We start from the raw sequence: 18,095 nt of genomic DNA on the forward strand, positions 1-18,095 counted from the left end.
TCAAATACACAGGTTTGAAGGATAAAACAGCTCACACATGAATCAAAAATCTAACTCGTTCTTGCATCCTTCCATATTTACCTTCAGCAGTGATATTCCGTAGGCAATAAAGGCTACTTCCATTGAACCTAGCAGTCAAAGCTAGCTCTTAACAGGGATCAGGAGCTGTCCCACTGTGTGGCGTTAGTTTAAGCCTGTTGCATGGAGACAGCAATCCAGATGATGCATCAGCCCATAGCAGGAAGCCAGAGGCAGACATGGGTATCAGGGTCTGTGGGGGTTGATGGATGGCACTGGAGAGCCAGCCAAACCAAGCCATTTACACTGTAATAAATTAAATGTTTACGGCTGCCCCCAGCTCTCTGTACTAGCGGACATTTCTTCTGGTGTCAGCAGCACATTATCATATTTAATCGCCCCCAGTAACCTACACTAAATGGGTAGGAGATTGAAGTGGCCATCAGTCCATCTTCGCAAGTATGATTTACATCATAAACAACAAAAATCTAGATATTTATGCACCTGTTTATTAAGTCCTTTCAAACTCTGAAAGCTTTATTGATTTTTTTTCTTTTTTCGATAGCATTTTATTTAATGTAATTATTTTACGACGACATAAGTGCTCTGCAAACCTTTATCAGAAGATCCCTGAAAACAAAAACGGACCTCCTGTTAAAGCACGAAGAGGATACGGTCATTACATGGCAGGCATGCACAATGAAAGTGCATGGTGTTATCTAAAGCATAGAATTCTGGTTCTTTTTAATAAGCATGGTTAACAACTAGAAATCTTTACAGTTGTGATCATACTTAAAATAAACGACAGATCATGAATGAGAAGAGGTACATAAAAGACTAAACCCTCACACGCACACTCCCACAACGTACAAGTACACAAGCATACACTTCAGACATTAAACATATGTATGCACGCACAACTACAGCATGGAGTTTAGTAAAAGGAACATTGCTGGGGTCTCTGAACAACTGCAGACATTGAGCTAAGAATAACGCTGTATTGCAGGTTGTCATGAAAAACCATTTGGACCTGAAAAGATTGATAGAAAATACATATGTTTCCACTAGTGGTTAAGCAGCCAATTGATTAATGGTAAAAAAGCAAAGCTGACAAATTTAGAAATAGCGAAAACTGGCCAAGTAATATTTAATACAATTTATAGTTATTTTCATGTAGCAACTCCCCTTATGGACTATACTCAAATGGATCAAACATAAGCTTCCTTGTACAAAAAGAAAATAAAAAACATGGTAATAAAAATAAAGAGTGCTGTGTAAATATATATTCATATTTATAAATTTAACTGTATTTACAAGGAGATTGTAATATGAATGAAATAACTGACCACTGCACCAACATATACAAGGTAGAGTGCCTTCAGAAAGTATTCACACCCCTGGACCTTTTCCACATTTTGTTGTGTTACAGTCTGAATTTAAAATACATTAAATTGAGATTGGGTCACTGGCCTACACACAATACCCCATAATGTCAAGTTTAATGAGAAGCTGACATGTTTTGAATCAATAAGTATTCAACCCCCTTGTTATGGCAAGCCTACAGTCTAGGAGTAAACATTTGCTTTATAAGTCATATAATAAGTTGCAATAAGTGTTTTAACATGATTTTTTAAATGTCTAACTCATCTCTGTACCCCACACATACATCTCTGTACCCCTCAGTCGAGCAGTGAATTTCAAACACAGATTCAACCACAAAGACCAGGAAGGTTTTCCAATGCCTCGCAAAGGGCACCTATTGGTAGATGGGTAAAAATAAAAAAGCAGACATTGAATATCCCTTTGAGCATGGTGAAGTTATTAATTACACTTTGGATGGTGTATCACTACAAAGATACAGACGTCTTTCCTTACTCAGTTGCCAGAGAGGGATTTCACCATGAGGCCAAAAGAGACTTTAAAACAGTTACAGAGTTTACTGGCTGTGATAGGAGAAAACTGAGGATCAATAACATTGTAGTTACTCCACAATACTAACCTAAATGACAGAGTGAAAATAAGGAAGCCTGTACCTGGCGCGGCAGGTAGACTAGTGGTTAGAGCGTTGGGCCAGTAACTGAAAGGTTGTTAGATCAAATCCCCAAGCTAATAAGGTAAAAATATGTTGTTCTGCCCCTGAACAAGGCCGTCATGTTCCTAGGCCGTCATTGTAAATAAGAATTTGTTCTTAACTGACTTGCCTAGTTAAAATAAAGGTTAAAAAATATTCCATAACATGCATGCAAGTAAAACTGCAAAAAAAATGTCACAGAATTCAACTTTATGTCCTGAATACAAAGTGTTATGTTTATGGCAAATCCAACACATCATGGAGTACCACTTCATATTTTCAAGCACGGTGGTGGCTGCATCGTGTTATGGGTATGCTTGTCATAGGCAAGGACTAGAGCTTTTTGGGGGGGATAAAAAATGAGCACAGGCAAAATCCTAGAGGGAAATCTGGTTCAGTCTGCTTTCCAACAAACACTGGGAGACAAATTCAATAATATAAAACACAAGGCCAAAAATACACTGGAGTACACTGTCCAAGATGACATTGAATGTTTCTGAGTGGCCTAGTTACAGTTTTAACTTAAATTGGCTTAAAAATCTATGGCAAAACTTGAAAATGGCTGTCTAGGAATGATCACGAAGAACATTTTTAAGAATAATGGGCAGATATTTTACAATCCAGGAATGACTAACAGTTGGAATCATTGCCAAGGTTGATAATAACATGTATTGACTCAGGAATATAAATACTTATCTAATCAACGTATATTAGTGTTTTATTTTTCATATTTTTCCATAATATTTTTCTTCCACCTAGATATGACTATTTTGTATAGATTGTTGACAAAAAATGATAATTCAATCCATTTTAATCCCACTTTGTAACAACAACATTTTGAAAAGGTCAAGAAGTGTGAACACTTTCTGAAGGCACTGTATGAATGTCCCTTGTTAATATATTCTCTGGATTTGGTCTTAAAAGCAAAATAATTTCATTTATTATTGATGAACATTGGAAAAATACAACAGACATAATCCTAACTCAGATCCATCCAATTCATAATTCTTTCAGTTTAGTACGGTCTGTTTATCTTGTTCCATGGAATGCCCAAAGTGGAGAAATTAGTCTTTCCTTCTCCGGCACCGTTTGACACAAAAAGAAAGACAATCCCAGCAATACAAAGTGCCCCGAAAACATATCCACCTCAATCACGAGCCAAGAAACTGCTGCAGCCTTGAGTCCTTGATGCCCAACCGGTACGTTTAAAAGTTTCAGAATTAAGCTTTGTCCCGCTCTCCACCAGTGTTTTGCCTAGTCTCTGGGAGGGTTGGGAGAGTTCATACCAGGCCAGTGGTGCAGAGAAGGAACGACAGTAAGAGGAATGTCAGGGTGTTTGAGGGGAGTGAGGTATCAGCGCTTCTTGAGGGCCACCCCGTTGGAATGGGGAGGGAACTTTGGCAGGCAGGGCTCCTCAACCCCAGCATCGTGGGAGAAGACAGAGTCCTCGCCAGAGGAACAGGTGGAGCTGCGAGTGTCAGGGTAGCTGGGGGAATACTGGTCCAGAGGCACAGACAGCTCCAAGTACTCCTGCAAACACACACAGATGGGATTTATGAGAGAGGATTGGACACACTGGCCAGAACACAGTCATATATCTGTCTTTGGATATCATCCATTTCACACCCACATACAGACAAGTGGCTTAAATATCAAGTAAACACAACATTTTAACATTTAGCATTCAGTCCTGACAGTATTACAAGGATGTGAGTTTATCACCTTTGTTGACTCTGTGTGAACTGCTGAGGCATGCTCAATGTGGAGACTCACCTGGTTGGACGTCATGGCCAGGGTGCGGTCCAGGTCTTCCACCAGCTGTTTGAACGTGGGCCGGTGAGAGGGAACGGCATGCCAGCAGTCCCTCATCATCATGTATCTGGGAGGGAGGAGGAGAAATGGAGAGGGAGAGTAAGAGAGCGGGAAAGAGTCCTAATTCTGCTGCTGGCTTGCCTGTCTTTTTTATTATCAGAGATCAATGTCTTTGCAGCAGCTGCATCCCTGTGCTCTGGGATAAACCCATAGCATCCATTCTAATGATAGAACACTGAGGAAGGAGGCTTACAGTTCGTGAGTGCAGGTAGAGGGCTTGTCCATGCGGTGGCCCTCCTTCAGCAGCTTGAACAGCTCTTCTACAGGGACCCCCGGGTACGGCGAGCCCCCCAGGGTGAAGATCTCCCACAGCAGCACCCCGAAAGACCATCTGCAGATACAGACGGACAGGACAAGCCCCATCAGTCAACACACAGGTCATATCATACAAGCCACGGGTATCTGGCCAACTTCTGCCCATTCCAAATATGGTAAATGTGTATTTCGGCCATACTCACACATCACTTTGGTGCGTGTATATCCTGTCAAATAGAGCTTCTGGGGCCATCCACTTGACTGGTAAACGACCCTATGAGTTAAATGCTAGTGTAAATTGGCAAATTGACACAGGAGATGGAATAAGGTCAGGGGAAGCAATTTTCACATTGATTGGCATGGCTGAGGTAGGGAATTAGTAGCATACTGACATTGGTGGTCTTCTTATAGTAATCAATATGGTGGATATCTCTGGCCAGGCCAAAATCTGCGATCTTCATCACGTTGTCCTCTGTCACCAGCACATTGCGGGCAGCAAGGTCTCGGTGGATACACTGTACACAGACACACATAAGAACAAGGTCCAGGCGTCCTGGTACATTCACTGCATCTTTACTGGGTACTCTATACTCAACTGTGCTGATGTAGGTAGAGTCGGATCCTGATGTTACCTTCTTAGAGGACAGGTACTCCATGCCGCGGGCCACCTGGTAGGCACAGGACACCAGGTCTTTGATAGACATGTTCTCTATGGGCACCTGGTCAGGGTTGTAGCAGTACTCCATGCCTGGTGGCCGCCGAGCTCTCAGGTACTCCCGGAGGTTTCCCTTGGAGGCATACTCCACAATAACATAGAGAGGCCCTGGGGAGGGAGACAAGGGTGCACTCACTCCTCAACGCCACTGGAGGTAGTGACATTTGAAATACCTTTTATGGTGACACCTAACGCAACAAGACAGACTGACAGGAGCACACCATCTTTGCTGTCAGAGAACAGCATTTCCAGCGGTGAGGAGGGATGTCACTGAGCGGTGGAGGGGTCATGGTGAGAGAGTTAAGCTCTGAATTATAACCAACAGCTGTATCTTTCTCCTTACATGCCAATGAGTACGAAGAGTAATGGTGTATTCTGGACAGCTATTTTGTGGTCAGGGAAAAACACCATTACAAATCAAGGCATTAAGAATTTACAAGCTGTAACTAAAGAACAAGAAAAAGAAACCAAATGTCTGTTAACACTTGTATGCCGTGTGAAGAAAAAAAAAATTTCTCCATCACCATCTATAGTAAGTAAATGCAAAGACTTAAACATTTTGCCAAAGATGAAAGTTTGTATGTCAAACAGGTCTGGGTAATAAGGTGTGAAATGCTAACAGATTCCTACAATAACATACTGGAACTTCTCAAGGGACCAGACAGGACAAAGAGCAGCCTCCTGTGTTCTGCTACATGATATTTAGAACAGAGAGCTTTCCAATGTTCACAGCAGGGTCAGAGAAGGCTAATGTTCCTCCCCAGCAGAACACAGCTCATGGTGCCAGGGCTTGTCAGTCAAGATTTGAAAGATATGGCAACCCTGGCAGCAGCTGTGGTCATCTCAAACTGAGAGCTCGGAAGTTGGTGTCAGAATCCCCTTACTCATACCATTACACACATTTCTGCATGCTGATATGATCATGCTGTGCTTTTTGTGGTCTTGTTAAACAACTGAACAACGCAATGGTCTAAAAACACATTCCCAAAACACTCACTCCTCTCTCCAAACCGAAACATGTTTTCAGCCTTTCTGAATGAAGGATTTGAAGGGAGTGTAAAAGTGTGAGACTTACCATCCTGGGTACAGGCTCCCAGCAGATTAATTATGTTCTTGTGCTTCCCAATGATCTTCATCATCTCCATCTCAGAGATCAAATCTGACAGGTCTTTCTCTGTAGCATCAGCTGAGGGGAGGGAAAAAATTTGACAGAAATTAGACTCATTACAACAAATCACCCAACCCTGAACTCTATGATTGGCAAATCAAAAAGAGTTCTCATGTAAAACATCCCAGTTGTGTACAGCGCAAAGCACACTGCTTTGCAAAATGATTTCAAACTAAATGTACATACCCTATTTAAAAATGTTTCAAAAAGGCACCAACTGTAGGGGAAAGTCTTTCAGAGGGACATGCAGGTAGGGGGGAGGGGGGATGAAGGCAGCACTCTCTGGGGGGAGGCACTTAAAAAGTACCAAGCAATAAATGGATATTTTCCTACATCCCCACTCTTCACAGTTTTATGAACCCTGTCATATATCCAAACCCAGGGGTTCTCATAAATGTTTACTCTGGTCTCCCATTTGCACAGTGGCCAGGAGCCAGTGGCAGATGCCTCTTATGTCTGTGCATCACAGCACTAAGTAGAACTCTCCTCCCATCCTGTAATAGAAGTTGTGGTTTTCTGCTCAATTCTGTACTCCTTGCATTTGAAATCACTTCCCAACATGCAGTATCGGCAACCCAGCCATGTGCCTAAATCACAGGTTTGATATGGTTTATGAGAGAGAGAAAAAACTTGACTTACATTTGAGCATCTTGACGGCCACTTTGGTGACCCTGTTTGGCTTCTCTTTGTCCATCCCTAGAGCCTCTCCCATCACCACCTGGCCAAAGCAGCCTTCTCCCAGGGGCTTCCCAAGCACCAGTCTAAGTGGGTCACAGGGGTAGGAAAAAAACAACAAATGTGAGATGATTGAAACAGACAGGCAATGCTCCCATTCAAAGGAGTGTGATGTTATGTCTGTATTTAATAGGCGTGTTCCAGTCATCTGTGTACCTGTCTCTGGGCAGCTCCCAGCGTGGGTCCTGGGGCAGCTCGTACTCAGACACCCCAGACAGCATAGGAGAGCCGCTGGACGAGAGGCGGGAGGGGCGCACCAACATCACCCCGGAGTGGAGGGAGGAGCTAGAGTCCACTGACACCTGTAATACAGAAGCCTGACGTTACTCTCTCATAGTGGAGCCAGGGAAGGAACAACAGAGACAGACAGACAGAAGGATATCCAGTGTGTGGACAGAAAATTATGTTAACCCTTCAAAATGTTACTTAAATAAGTCTGATGACACAAAATGTAACAACTAAAACTACTTGAATCCCATTGGAAGCAGATAGCAGGATGAGACGAACACCTGGCCTCTACTCATACCAACCTGACTCACCTCATGGGCTCTTTGAGGAACCAGAAGCTCGAGGAATTAAGTTTTTTTATTTTCACAAGATAATGAACACTTCCATTTGATAAGAACAAGTGATAGGAATACGTTAAAAAAACTATTAAGATACCATAAAGATTACACTAAATGGGATGAGAAAGCAGAAAAGGTATAAAGATGTCAAACCCCCTATCTACTTTCTGTTACCTGTCTGCGCAGGGGGATGCTTTTAGCCAGCTTGTGGACAGCCAGCTGACTGTTGAAGTCACTTTTCTTGGACGAGGTGCGCATCTTGATGATGATGGCCACAGCCACCATGACAGCAATGAGGAAGAAGCCCACGCAGTAGATCAGCACTTCCAGGTAGGTTTGGTTGGGTGGTGGGGAGCGGGGGACTGCTGGATGAGGGCAACGCGATGGGGGACAATAGGTCAGCCACACAGGGTCATAACACACAACAACAGAGGTCCATGCATTCTCAAATATCAATCGCACTTTCACAACAGGCATGGAACAAAAACACTGAACACACACACACACACACACACACAAACACCACCCTGATACATTCACTAAGACCACTCAGCTGACATGTACAGAAAAACAGAGCCCTTAACACCACTGGCACAGAGAGCGGAGCACAAACTCCTATTGTGGCACCATAACCACTTCTTTCAGGCATAGGGTTTCACTCCACATTCTTTGCCAGTTTGACCAGCAGCCATAGTCTCTAGTGGCAGAGAATGGCCAAGTCCTCTTGAGCTGGGACAAACCCAAATAATACAGAGCCTTGTGCAAACGGATGAGCATTAACACGGATGTACATTAAGTTCAACCTTAGCTTCCTAAAACCATTTTATTTTAATGTATTTATTTGTGTGTGCAAAGGCTCGGTTATTCAGGACAACGCGTGTTAACATCACAGACAAAAACCATGCCACTCCACACTAATACAAATTTTTCAAACATACATTCATTCATAAATGTAATATATATATATATATGTTATAAATAGAATGTGTTCAGTAGTTTAACTTAAGCCAATTATTTATTTAAAGTAAATGTCCCATTCTTACTTCCTTAGAGCACATAAAATGGTGGTTGTGCATAAAAGCCCAGTTTGGTTTTAAAATGGCGGCTTGTGTGGTGATTGTTGGTACAAACAATTGTCATTATGATTCCCTTGTAATTTAGACATTACAAAATGTTACATTGTCTCTCACTCTGAGGATCAAAACTACCTATGTACTGAAGACACAAAAGATAGATTAAACATTTTAATTATCTCCAAAAGATTTACAATATGGTTTAAAATTTACATATTGGATGTTTCTTTTTACCTCGCTTTCCGAAAAACACCAGAATGACAAACACCAGCAACACAAGTGAGCTGTCCTTGTGTCTTGAGGCTGAATGACAAGCAGCTTGATAATTGGACAAATGCCTATTCCAACCCAGAAGAATGAGCCGTCCACTACAGTGAGCCAATTATCAAAGCTAGCCTTAAGAGCAGGCTTCGCCCTCACAGCAGGAAATGACATCAGGGATATATGTCATTTGTAGTGCTTGTCAGAAAACATCAGCCTCACACAGAATCAAATGTAAACACCAAATTGAAACCAGAATGGGAGAGACAAGTTGGAGTGAAACACCAACAGTACTGCCAAACAACCCCTTCTGAATGGAAACTTCATCTTAAGGCAGTCAAGTAGAAGTGCATTGTAAAGTTACCCGTTAACCATTTGAAACAATGTGGAAAGCTGACAAATGATTATGAAATTGGCAGAGGAAATGGTCATTTATGTATTTTTTTTTGTTGAGGGTATGAAACACCTAAACTTTCTGATTCAGGAGTTGTCAGTTAAGGTAGATTTTATGGGTCAGATGGGTTGTTTGGCATTCTGTGATTTCTGGGAATCATTTCTCAACATGGACCATCCCATCCAGAAAGGTTGGATGAGCATGGAACCATGCTGACAGGGGAAGGGAGAAGGTTAGTATCACAACTTGGCCTGGCTTCCACACACATCCACATTGCTCACTGAAGTAGGGTCTACAGAGACCATATTCAGATAAATGTGGGCAGTGGATGGTCAAGCCAAAGTGGAGAGGAGGGAGGGGAAGGAGATCAGAGGAGAGAACCATTGATACCTTTAAAAACGATCAACCATGCAGAGTGATGAGAGAACCCGATAGAATTGCCCGCCAAGCAGGTATACTCCCCAGCATCATCAAAAGACACATTCCTCAGTTGGAGGATTTCCATTTCCTTGTCCGTGGTGTTAAGGCCAGCAGTCTAGAAAAGAACAATGGAAGCAGACCCAACAAGAGGCCCAGAGGAAAAAGGGAGGCATGAGTAAAAGGGAAAGACTTCTGGTAGAGGAGGGGACAGGACAGAGGGTGGGTGGGGTGTTCATACTCCCCTCTCAGTCCAACACCATCCCCCCCAAGAGTAAAAACCCATATCTGCCCTCCAGTCAGTTAGTGGAGGAGCTCGTTAGGTAGAGACCGCACCGCAGCACTGAACCCTTCACTGGACCATCACCATTTGAGAAGGAGCAGGGACGGACATCCCATACCCTAAAGACTCATCTCTGCATGCAAGAGATGGGCTACATGGAAAACCCCTCAGCAGAGCACACTCAGCAGAGCACACACACTCAGGGTTGCGGCAGGGTAGCCTAGTGGTTAGAGCGTTGGACTAGCAACCGGAAGGTGACAAGGTACAAATCTGTTGTTCTGCCCCTGAACAGGCAGTTAACCCACTGTTCCTAGGCTGTCATTGAAAATAAGAATTTGTTCTTAACTTAACTGACTGACAAGGCCACACACAATTCACCATACATGAAATCCACGAGACAAACAGCAGGAGCTCAGGGAAAGGCTGAGTAAGACAGCTGAAAAGTAGGGGGGGGACAAGGCAGTAATAAGAGAGAGGCAGTCAGAGATCTGAGCAGAAGACTTTGAAGGGCGAGGGAGTGAAAGTAACAGCAGTGGATGGCAGGAGAGGCCCTTATTAGGAGGGCACGGGAGAGGCATGGGGCAGGAAAGAGAAAGCAGTCCAACATAAAGCAAGACTAAACACATTCAACCGCTCTGCTGGGAATTTTCCATAGTGTAATTTACAGTCAGGAGCACTGAGGCGGGATAGAAGTAGGGAGGGAGCGAGGGAGGAGAGAAACAGCTGAGGTCATCCCTAAACAAGTCCCTAGTTCTCCAGGTGGCCCTAGCAGCCCCTGGCTGAGGATCTCTCTATGTGCTGCTGCTGCGTGGGGCGGTTACCTTGGGCCTCATGCCTGACGATGGTCAGCCAGGCCGACTGATTGGCCTCTCCTATATAATTGGACACTTTACATATATACTCCCCGCTCTCCTCCTCAGTGACATTGTAGAGGGTCAACACCTGAGTGTCCGAGCTATTAACCCCAGAGTGCTGGAAACAAAAACATGTCATGTGCAACAACAAATCAAGATGAGGTTGTAACAAATGTCTCTGTTGAATGAGATCACAATCATTTGTTAGCATCGACTTTCCCCTCTCAAGCAAAGACTTTTACAAGCCACAGAAAACTACTTATATAGAGGGATAAAATGTACATTTTAGTCATTTAGTAGACACTTATCCAGGTGCCTTGCTTAAGGGCACGCCGACAGATTTTTCACTAAATCGGCTTGGGGATTCGAACCAGAGACCTTTTGGTTACAGGCCCAACGCTCCTAACTGCTAGGCTACCTACCTGCCACATCCTCGAAGAGGGATACTATTTGCCATCCTTTGCCAGACAGTCTTGAAGGGTTATAATAGACATGATGCAACAGGAAATAAAAATGATACAAACTACTCAACAAAAACATGCACTTAAGACTGTACTACACAATTTCATTGAATTCTAATACGGTTTGGCTGTATTACTACACAGTTGTATGTCTGCATTCCCCCAAGCATAACTTAGGGTGTCATCTCTTACTTAATGGAGGTTTTCACATTTAGTTCCTGACTGAACAGAACAAACGCAGCTATGTTGTGTCCTGTGTAGACTGGTGGTGGACCCAGTCAGTGCGCTAAGAGCCCCTACCTTGAGGACGCGGACGTAGGGTAAGCCATCAGGGCCAACGCGACTCCCATTGACCTCGATGTGCTTCAGCCACTGGATGTGAGGCTGGGGGTCGCTGAACACCTTACACTCAAACGCCACATCACTGCCCACCACCGCAGTGAGATTGGCTGGCAGTCCGGCCTGCAGGATGGGTCTGTGTGGGGAACGCTCTGCAACGGATACACACAGACGCATGACAATCACATTAAAATACGAACATTAATAACAAAAAAGACACACAGCGATAACATACAAAGACACACCTTAAATCACATATGACGACACGTCAAAGACATAGTCGTGGAGAATCCTAGCGGTCAGCGCAACAGAAATACCTTGGTAAAAGCCACCATGGATTATCATTGGAAAACAACAGCAAATGTTTAGGCTATGTTTCTAGTTCATTCCAGTAATGAATAAGCATTGAGGCATGGCTGATCTGGGAAAGTAAAAGACAACAGGAGGAGGACAGCTCTGTCAGTCTGGCCTTGGTAGACGTTGATCTCAGGCCAGGTTACAAGGTTACCCAGATCTCATGTCCTTTCACTACTTACAGACGGTAATTTCACAGCCAGGGAAATAGCAGTTCCCCCAACTACTCTGCCGCCTGTATAATTGCTGCCATTTTTCCCAAATTACTGGAAACACAAGCTTGCAGACAAGTTTCGAGCCATTGCCCTGAGAGAGAAATGTTCTCCGGGTGCCATTTTGATGACTGATAACTTGCCAAACCATACTAATGAGCCCAGCATCTGGCAGGGAAACAAAATGTTCAGGCTTCATTTGCTTTCCTGATACAGAGATGAGTGTGGCGCTTTGCACACATTTTGTAGAATTACTCTGTCTGCAAAATGATCTCACAGTTGACCGAGGTTGGGGAGTGAAGTCACGCCAACACAGGCCCTGGCCGCAAATATCCCAGGAGACACCACTGTCTGTGGAGGTGGAGCTTTGATTTATGGAACCAATGGAGCATGAGTAAGTCACAGGGCAGGTCCAGGATGAAATAATAATTGCACCTTTTCAGACAGCTTCATTGGCAGGGCCACAACGTAAACAAGGTTAATAAAAAAAATATGCTAATTTGACAACAGTTCAGACCATATGACCCTCTCCTTGGAAAAAGGGCACACCATTACTTTGATTACTAGGGCCGAGTGTTGTAAACCATTAGCGATATTGAACCAACAACACACTTAAGCTACATAAATATCCAATTGATGATTAAACCAGGTGAATGGATTAGCAAGGAATTTCCCCGATAGAAATGACCCGGAGAGGAAAGAGACTTACCAACAACATCCAGCTGGTAAGTGTGGTTGATGCTTCCATGTTTGTTTTCAACTACACAGGTGTAGTTCCCCTTGTCAGATGGCACCACAGACTCCATGATGATGGTCCACATGTGTTCTCGAACCTACAAATTGAAGAAGAGAAAAGGTAAAATATTTAGTCAGAGGAGGACGTATTGAATGCACTTCCAGGTGACAGCTGGTCCAACCGAAGCACTGAGACTTAAATAGATCCCCAAAGACCCAGACTTTCACAAAACGTCCTGTAACACCTACTATAAAACACTTTATTGAGACACTTGTTTCTAGATTATTTAAAAAAAATGGTCAAGCCAGCCTGATACAACACTACTCATTCATAAGTTCATTTCTGGAATTATTATTTTCTTTGACATTGGGGTGTACATAACCTCTCAAGAGCACATTTCATTTGTCATGCTGCTAGTTAGTTATTTGTACAAAATGGGGAAAAATATACGAGTTCAATGATGTGTAATGAAATGCAGATCAAACCAAAATGACTTTATTTTAACACCCATGGGAAGGAGGAGGAACTTGCTATCAGGAGACTATTTCCCATGTCACATAAAACTACATTGTGCTCCATTGCTTGAGGCACAGTACATTAATGCACTCTTGGAAACGTATTGGAGCGGGGAAACGGTTTTCTTAGTGGTTACATGACTTGTCACAACCTGCTCCGAGAAAAACTGTAGTTGACTATGACCAGGTTACATCCTATGCACATCTAAGGCTAAATCCTGTTCTCTATATTCCAAGTTATTACTTTTCTTCCATATATCTGACCAAGACCGGCAGTGTGTGATTAAACTAACAAACCTCTCAGGCAATGGCGACATCAAACATTCGTACACAGAGCCTGCGTTAAGGTTTCCCTCATTTAGCTTAAATGAGCTGGGGTTCCACAGCTGCTTTTGGCCAGATGTGTTGTGCTTGGGTTAATACATGTGGTCTGTGTTATTCCCCCTGCCTGCCCTCTCCATACATTAAGACTATATAAACAATGGAGCTGTGGTCATAAAACCAAAGCGCGGGGGTGGGGGTGGGGGTTTGGGCGGCGAGCCTCGTTCATAGACGTCCCCAGCTGCCCATCTAGACCTTTGCACCTTGACTGAAAAAACATCAGCCAGATGGTAAAGTGTGCTGCGTGGTGGAGTGAAGGCAGCTGAAAGGAAACTCTTTAATGTGTCCCCGGGGGAAGGGGGGGGGCTGCCGAGGACATGGCTGGACAACACCTTGATGGGAAGAGCAGATGCACAGGACCCTAGACTCCTACAACATCCCAGCACATCCTACATGAGGCTGACACAAGCCAACACACTCACCTTTGTCCGCACCACGGCACAGATATGGTCAACTTTAAAAGCCAAGCGCACAGTATACACATGCTATCTGCACCAGGGAAAAGAAAAGGAAACAGACTCATCACCACCACGCCCATTATAGTGAAATGTTTACCCCGTCTCACTTCTTCTGTGAGCTGTCCTGTCCTGCACCCCAGCACTGAGATGGGGGAGATCTGTGGGATTTATTCCGTCTCCTCATTATAAACAAATTTCCTTTGAGAAGTTGGTTTTGCTATACGCAGAGAAATCTGGACTGAAAACAAATGCTGTAAACAGCAGATATCCAGATATGTTAAATGAGGACAGCCAGGCGTATTCTGCCTCCAGGGCTAAAATTGCCATCCTCGAGGCATGCTTTTTTGTGGCACAATCATCCCGTTGTGGCATTGGATTTCACTTTGCATTGTTCCCTAGTCAGGTGCGACATGCCTCTAATGCTGGGGGTGGGGGTTGGTGATTTAACAGTGACAAGATCAGCATCACACCTGCACTCATGTTCAGGGAGTTTGGGGATATTCAATTAGGATAATACAGTATGGTCTCTAGCCATCCAGTACCAAGAGGTGAATACAGGGAGGGGGTTTACCTTGAAGCCCCCGATGCGCTGATCCCTCTTGAATTCCTTGCTGTTCTTGAACCACTTGAGTGTTGGGGTGGGGTTTCCACTGGCCTGGCAGCGGAACTTGACCGTCTTACTGGCTGGGACAGCATGCAGCTTTTTCTCCATCTTCTCGGGCTGAGCCCACTGAGGGGCCATTGCTGAGGAACAATGGGGAGAAAGAGAGAACACTTAAAACACCTATTCTGACAGAAGAATTGACAACAATTGTGTGTGCAGGTAGATTCCATCTGGCTTAGGAGAGTTCTATACAACGATCCACAAAAACAGTACAAGTCAAGTGACAATTTCCAGTTTTGCTTAAAAACATACAAAACTCCAGTATAGGATTGCCTAGTCTCTTGGGGCCCAAGGTCGTCGTCAGGGGTGCCCGCCACGCTAGCTGCTTACTTCCCTGTGGGCACATGGCGTTCACCAGACGGCAGTAGCCAGCTGACCACGCCTGACTGGCTTTATAACGCAGCGTAGACAAACAGTAATCAGGGGACGTCTGGAATGTACTGAGTTTAGTCACCAGTGTGACATTCCTTACTCAAGTGTAAACAGCAGTGTGGGGTGCTACTGGCCCTCTGAATCACAACTGTGAACAAATCACTCTTATATGAACAGCAAATGCCTAATAGGTGAAGCACATATGAAATGTAACAGGAAACAGGGCTGTCATGTTAAGTTCAGGGCATTAACCTCAACAGGAGCAGAGTAGGGTCCAAGCCCAGACCTGGTCTACCATTCCAGTGACAGGTGGTAGGACTAGGAAGATCAGACACTTACGTAAAAGCTTTTGACTGCTAGACATCTTTGCCTCCTCTGAGGAAGACTCATCCTCCTCGTCTTCATCTTCAGAGGATGCCAGGATATCAACTGGTGAATAGGCAGATAGGACAATATATGTCATTTGACTTGGGCTTAGCTGCATTACCACGTACCTTGAATTGTTTCTCTCTACAGGACCAGAGATTTGAGCCCTCAGTGGTAGCTTTGACCTTACCTGTGACATTGACAGAGAAGTAAGAGCTGTGGTTGCCAAAGGTGACGCAGGTGTACAGGCCAGAGTCAGCCGGCTCCACCCCCTCGATCTCCAGCTGGCCGTCTCGTAAGCGTGTGTGCTCCCCGTCCACCACCACTGCATGGTCCTTGGTCCAATTGACTGACTCGGTTTTACAGCTCAGCTCCAGTCGGTCCCCAGGGTAAAGGGTGTAGCGCTCTGCTTGGATTTCCACAGGTGGCACAGGGATGACTAGGGTACAAACAGGGAAAGGAGTGAGGGCCTGATCACCGACAACGATAAGACTATAGGGAGGAGGTCAGAGACCTGGCAGTGTGGTGCCTGGACAACAACCTCTTCCTCAATCTTGTTAAGACAAGAGAAAGGAGCGGATTTTGGACTACAGGAAAGAGAGGGCAGAGCACGCCCCCATTCACATTAACGGGGCTGTAGCGGAGCGGGTTGAGAGCTTCCAGTTCCTCGGTGTCCACATCACTAAGGATCTATCATGGTCCAAACACACCAACACAGTCGTGAAGAGGGCACGTCAACGCCTCTTCTCCCTCAGGATGTTGAAAAGATTTGGAATGGGCCCTCAGATCATCAAAATGTTCTACAGCTGCACCGTTGAGAGCATCTTGACTGGCTGCATCACCGCTTAGTATGGCAAGCTTGACATCCGACCGCAAGGCGCTACAGACGGTATTTCGTACAGCCCAGTACATCACTGGGGCAGAGCTCCCTGCCATACAGGATCTCTATACCAGGCAGTGTCAGAGGAAGGCCCAAACATTTTTCAAAAGACCCTAGTCACCCAAGCCACAGACTGTTCTCCCCTTACCAAATGGCAACCAGTACCAATGCACAAAATCTGGACCCAACAGGACCCCTGAACAGTTTCTACCCCCAAGCCATAAGACTGCTAAACAAGACTGCTAAATAGCTAATAAACGGCTACCCGGACTAATCAAATCAAATCAAATTTATTTATATAGCCCTTCGTACATCAGCTGATATCTCAAAGTGCTGTACAGAAACCCAGCCTAAAACCCCAAACAGCAAGCAATGCAGGTGGAGAAGCACGGTGGCTAGGAAAAACTCCCTAGAAAGGCCAATACCTAGGAAGAAACCTAGAGAGGAACCAGGCTATGTGGGGTGGCCAGTCCTCTTCTGGCTGTGCCGGGTGGAGATTATAACAGAACATGGTCAAGATGTTCAATGTTCATAATAAGGCAGAACAGTTGTACCTGTATTGATCTTTTTTTGCACCGACTACGCACACACACACTACTGTCTATTATCTATCCTGTTGCCTAGTCACTTTACCCCTACCTACATGTACAGTACATAGCTACCTCAACAACCTTGTACCTCTGCACCTCGACTCAGTACTGGTACTCCTTGTGTACATAGCCATGTTGTTATGTTCTACTCCCTATATATAGCCATGTTATGTTCCACTCCCTGTACATAGCCATGTTATGTTCTACTCCCTGTACATAGCCATGTTATGTTCCACTCCCTGGACATAGCCATGTTATGTTCCACTCCCTGGACATAGCCATGTTATGTTCCACTCCCTGGACATAGCCATGTTATGTTCCACTCCCTGGACATAGCCATGTTATGTTCCACTCCCTGGACATAGCCATGTTATGTTCCACTCCGTGGACATAGCCATGTTATGTTCCACTCCGTGGACATAGCCATGTTATGTTCCACTCCGTGGACATAGCCATGTTATGTTCCACTCCCTGGACATAGCCATGTTATGTTCCACTCCCTGGACATAGCCATGTTATGTTCCACTCCGTGGACATAGCCATGTTATGTTCTACTCCCTGTACATAGCCATGTTATGTTCTACTCCCTGGACATAGCCATGTTATGTTCTACTCCCTGGACATAGCCATGTTATGTTCTACTCCGTGGACATAGCCATGTTATGTTCTACTCCGTGGACATAGCCATGTTATGTTCTACTCCGTGGACATAGCCATGTTATGTTCTACTCCGTGGACATAGCCATGTTATGTTCTACTCCCTGGACATAGCCATGTTATGTTCTACTCCCTGTACATAGCCATGTTATGTTCTACTCCCTGTACATAGCCATGTTATGTTCTACTCCCTGTACATAGCCATGTTATGTTCTACTCCCTGTACATAGCCATGTTATGTTCTACTCCCTGGACATAGCCATGTTATGTTCTACTCCGTGGACATAGCCATGTTATGTTCTACTCCCTGTACATAGCCATGTTATGTTCTACTCCGTGGACATAGCCATGTTATGTTCTACTCCGTGGACATAGCCATGTTATGTTCTACTCCGTAGACATAGCCATGTTATGTTCTACTCCCTGTA

At 44.5% G+C, this 18,095-nt stretch overlaps 1 protein-coding gene across 8 annotated transcripts in view; it reads right to left on the minus strand.

Annotated features, from left to right (window-relative positions):
• Window positions 1-507: 507 nt before the first annotated feature.
• The window catches only part of fgfr1a (fibroblast growth factor receptor 1a), a 53,145-nt gene continuing 35,557 nt past the window's right edge, over window positions 508-18,095 (minus strand). For 2 of the 8 annotated variants that reach the window (XM_031830114.1, XM_031830118.1), the window contains exons 3-18: window positions 15,731-15,979; window positions 15,514-15,603; window positions 14,710-14,882; window positions 12,758-12,881; window positions 11,444-11,634; window positions 9,519-9,663; window positions 7,575-7,765; window positions 6,991-7,136; window positions 6,739-6,860; window positions 6,007-6,117; window positions 4,813-5,039; window positions 4,609-4,731; window positions 4,420-4,490; window positions 4,155-4,292; window positions 3,863-3,968; window positions 508-3,619 (exon numbers count right to left, since the gene is read on the minus strand). In XM_031830114.1, coding sequence (XP_031685974.1) covers window positions 3,443-3,619; window positions 3,863-3,968; window positions 4,155-4,292; window positions 4,420-4,490; window positions 4,609-4,731; window positions 4,813-5,039; window positions 6,007-6,117; window positions 6,739-6,860; window positions 6,991-7,136; window positions 7,575-7,765; window positions 9,519-9,663; window positions 11,444-11,634; window positions 12,758-12,881; window positions 14,710-14,882; window positions 15,514-15,603; window positions 15,731-15,979 — 2,384 coding nt within the window. In that variant the 3' untranslated portion in view covers window positions 508-3,442. Of the gene's footprint in view, window positions 3,620-3,862; window positions 3,969-4,154; window positions 4,293-4,419; window positions 4,491-4,608; window positions 4,732-4,812; window positions 5,040-6,006; window positions 6,118-6,738; window positions 6,861-6,990; window positions 7,137-7,568; window positions 7,766-9,518; window positions 9,664-10,649; window positions 10,801-11,443; window positions 11,635-12,757; window positions 12,882-14,709; window positions 14,883-15,513; window positions 15,604-15,730; window positions 15,980-18,095 lie in introns of all 8 variants that reach the window. The other 6 variants (XM_031830116.1, XM_020489920.2, XM_031830117.1 and 3 more) reach the window with 4 other exon arrangements.

Source organism: Oncorhynchus kisutch, linkage group LG8, assembly GCF_002021735.2.
Source record: "Oncorhynchus kisutch isolate 150728-3 linkage group LG8, Okis_V2, whole genome shotgun sequence".
In the NCBI taxonomy this organism is placed as follows: domain Eukaryota; kingdom Metazoa; phylum Chordata; class Actinopteri; order Salmoniformes; family Salmonidae; genus Oncorhynchus; species Oncorhynchus kisutch.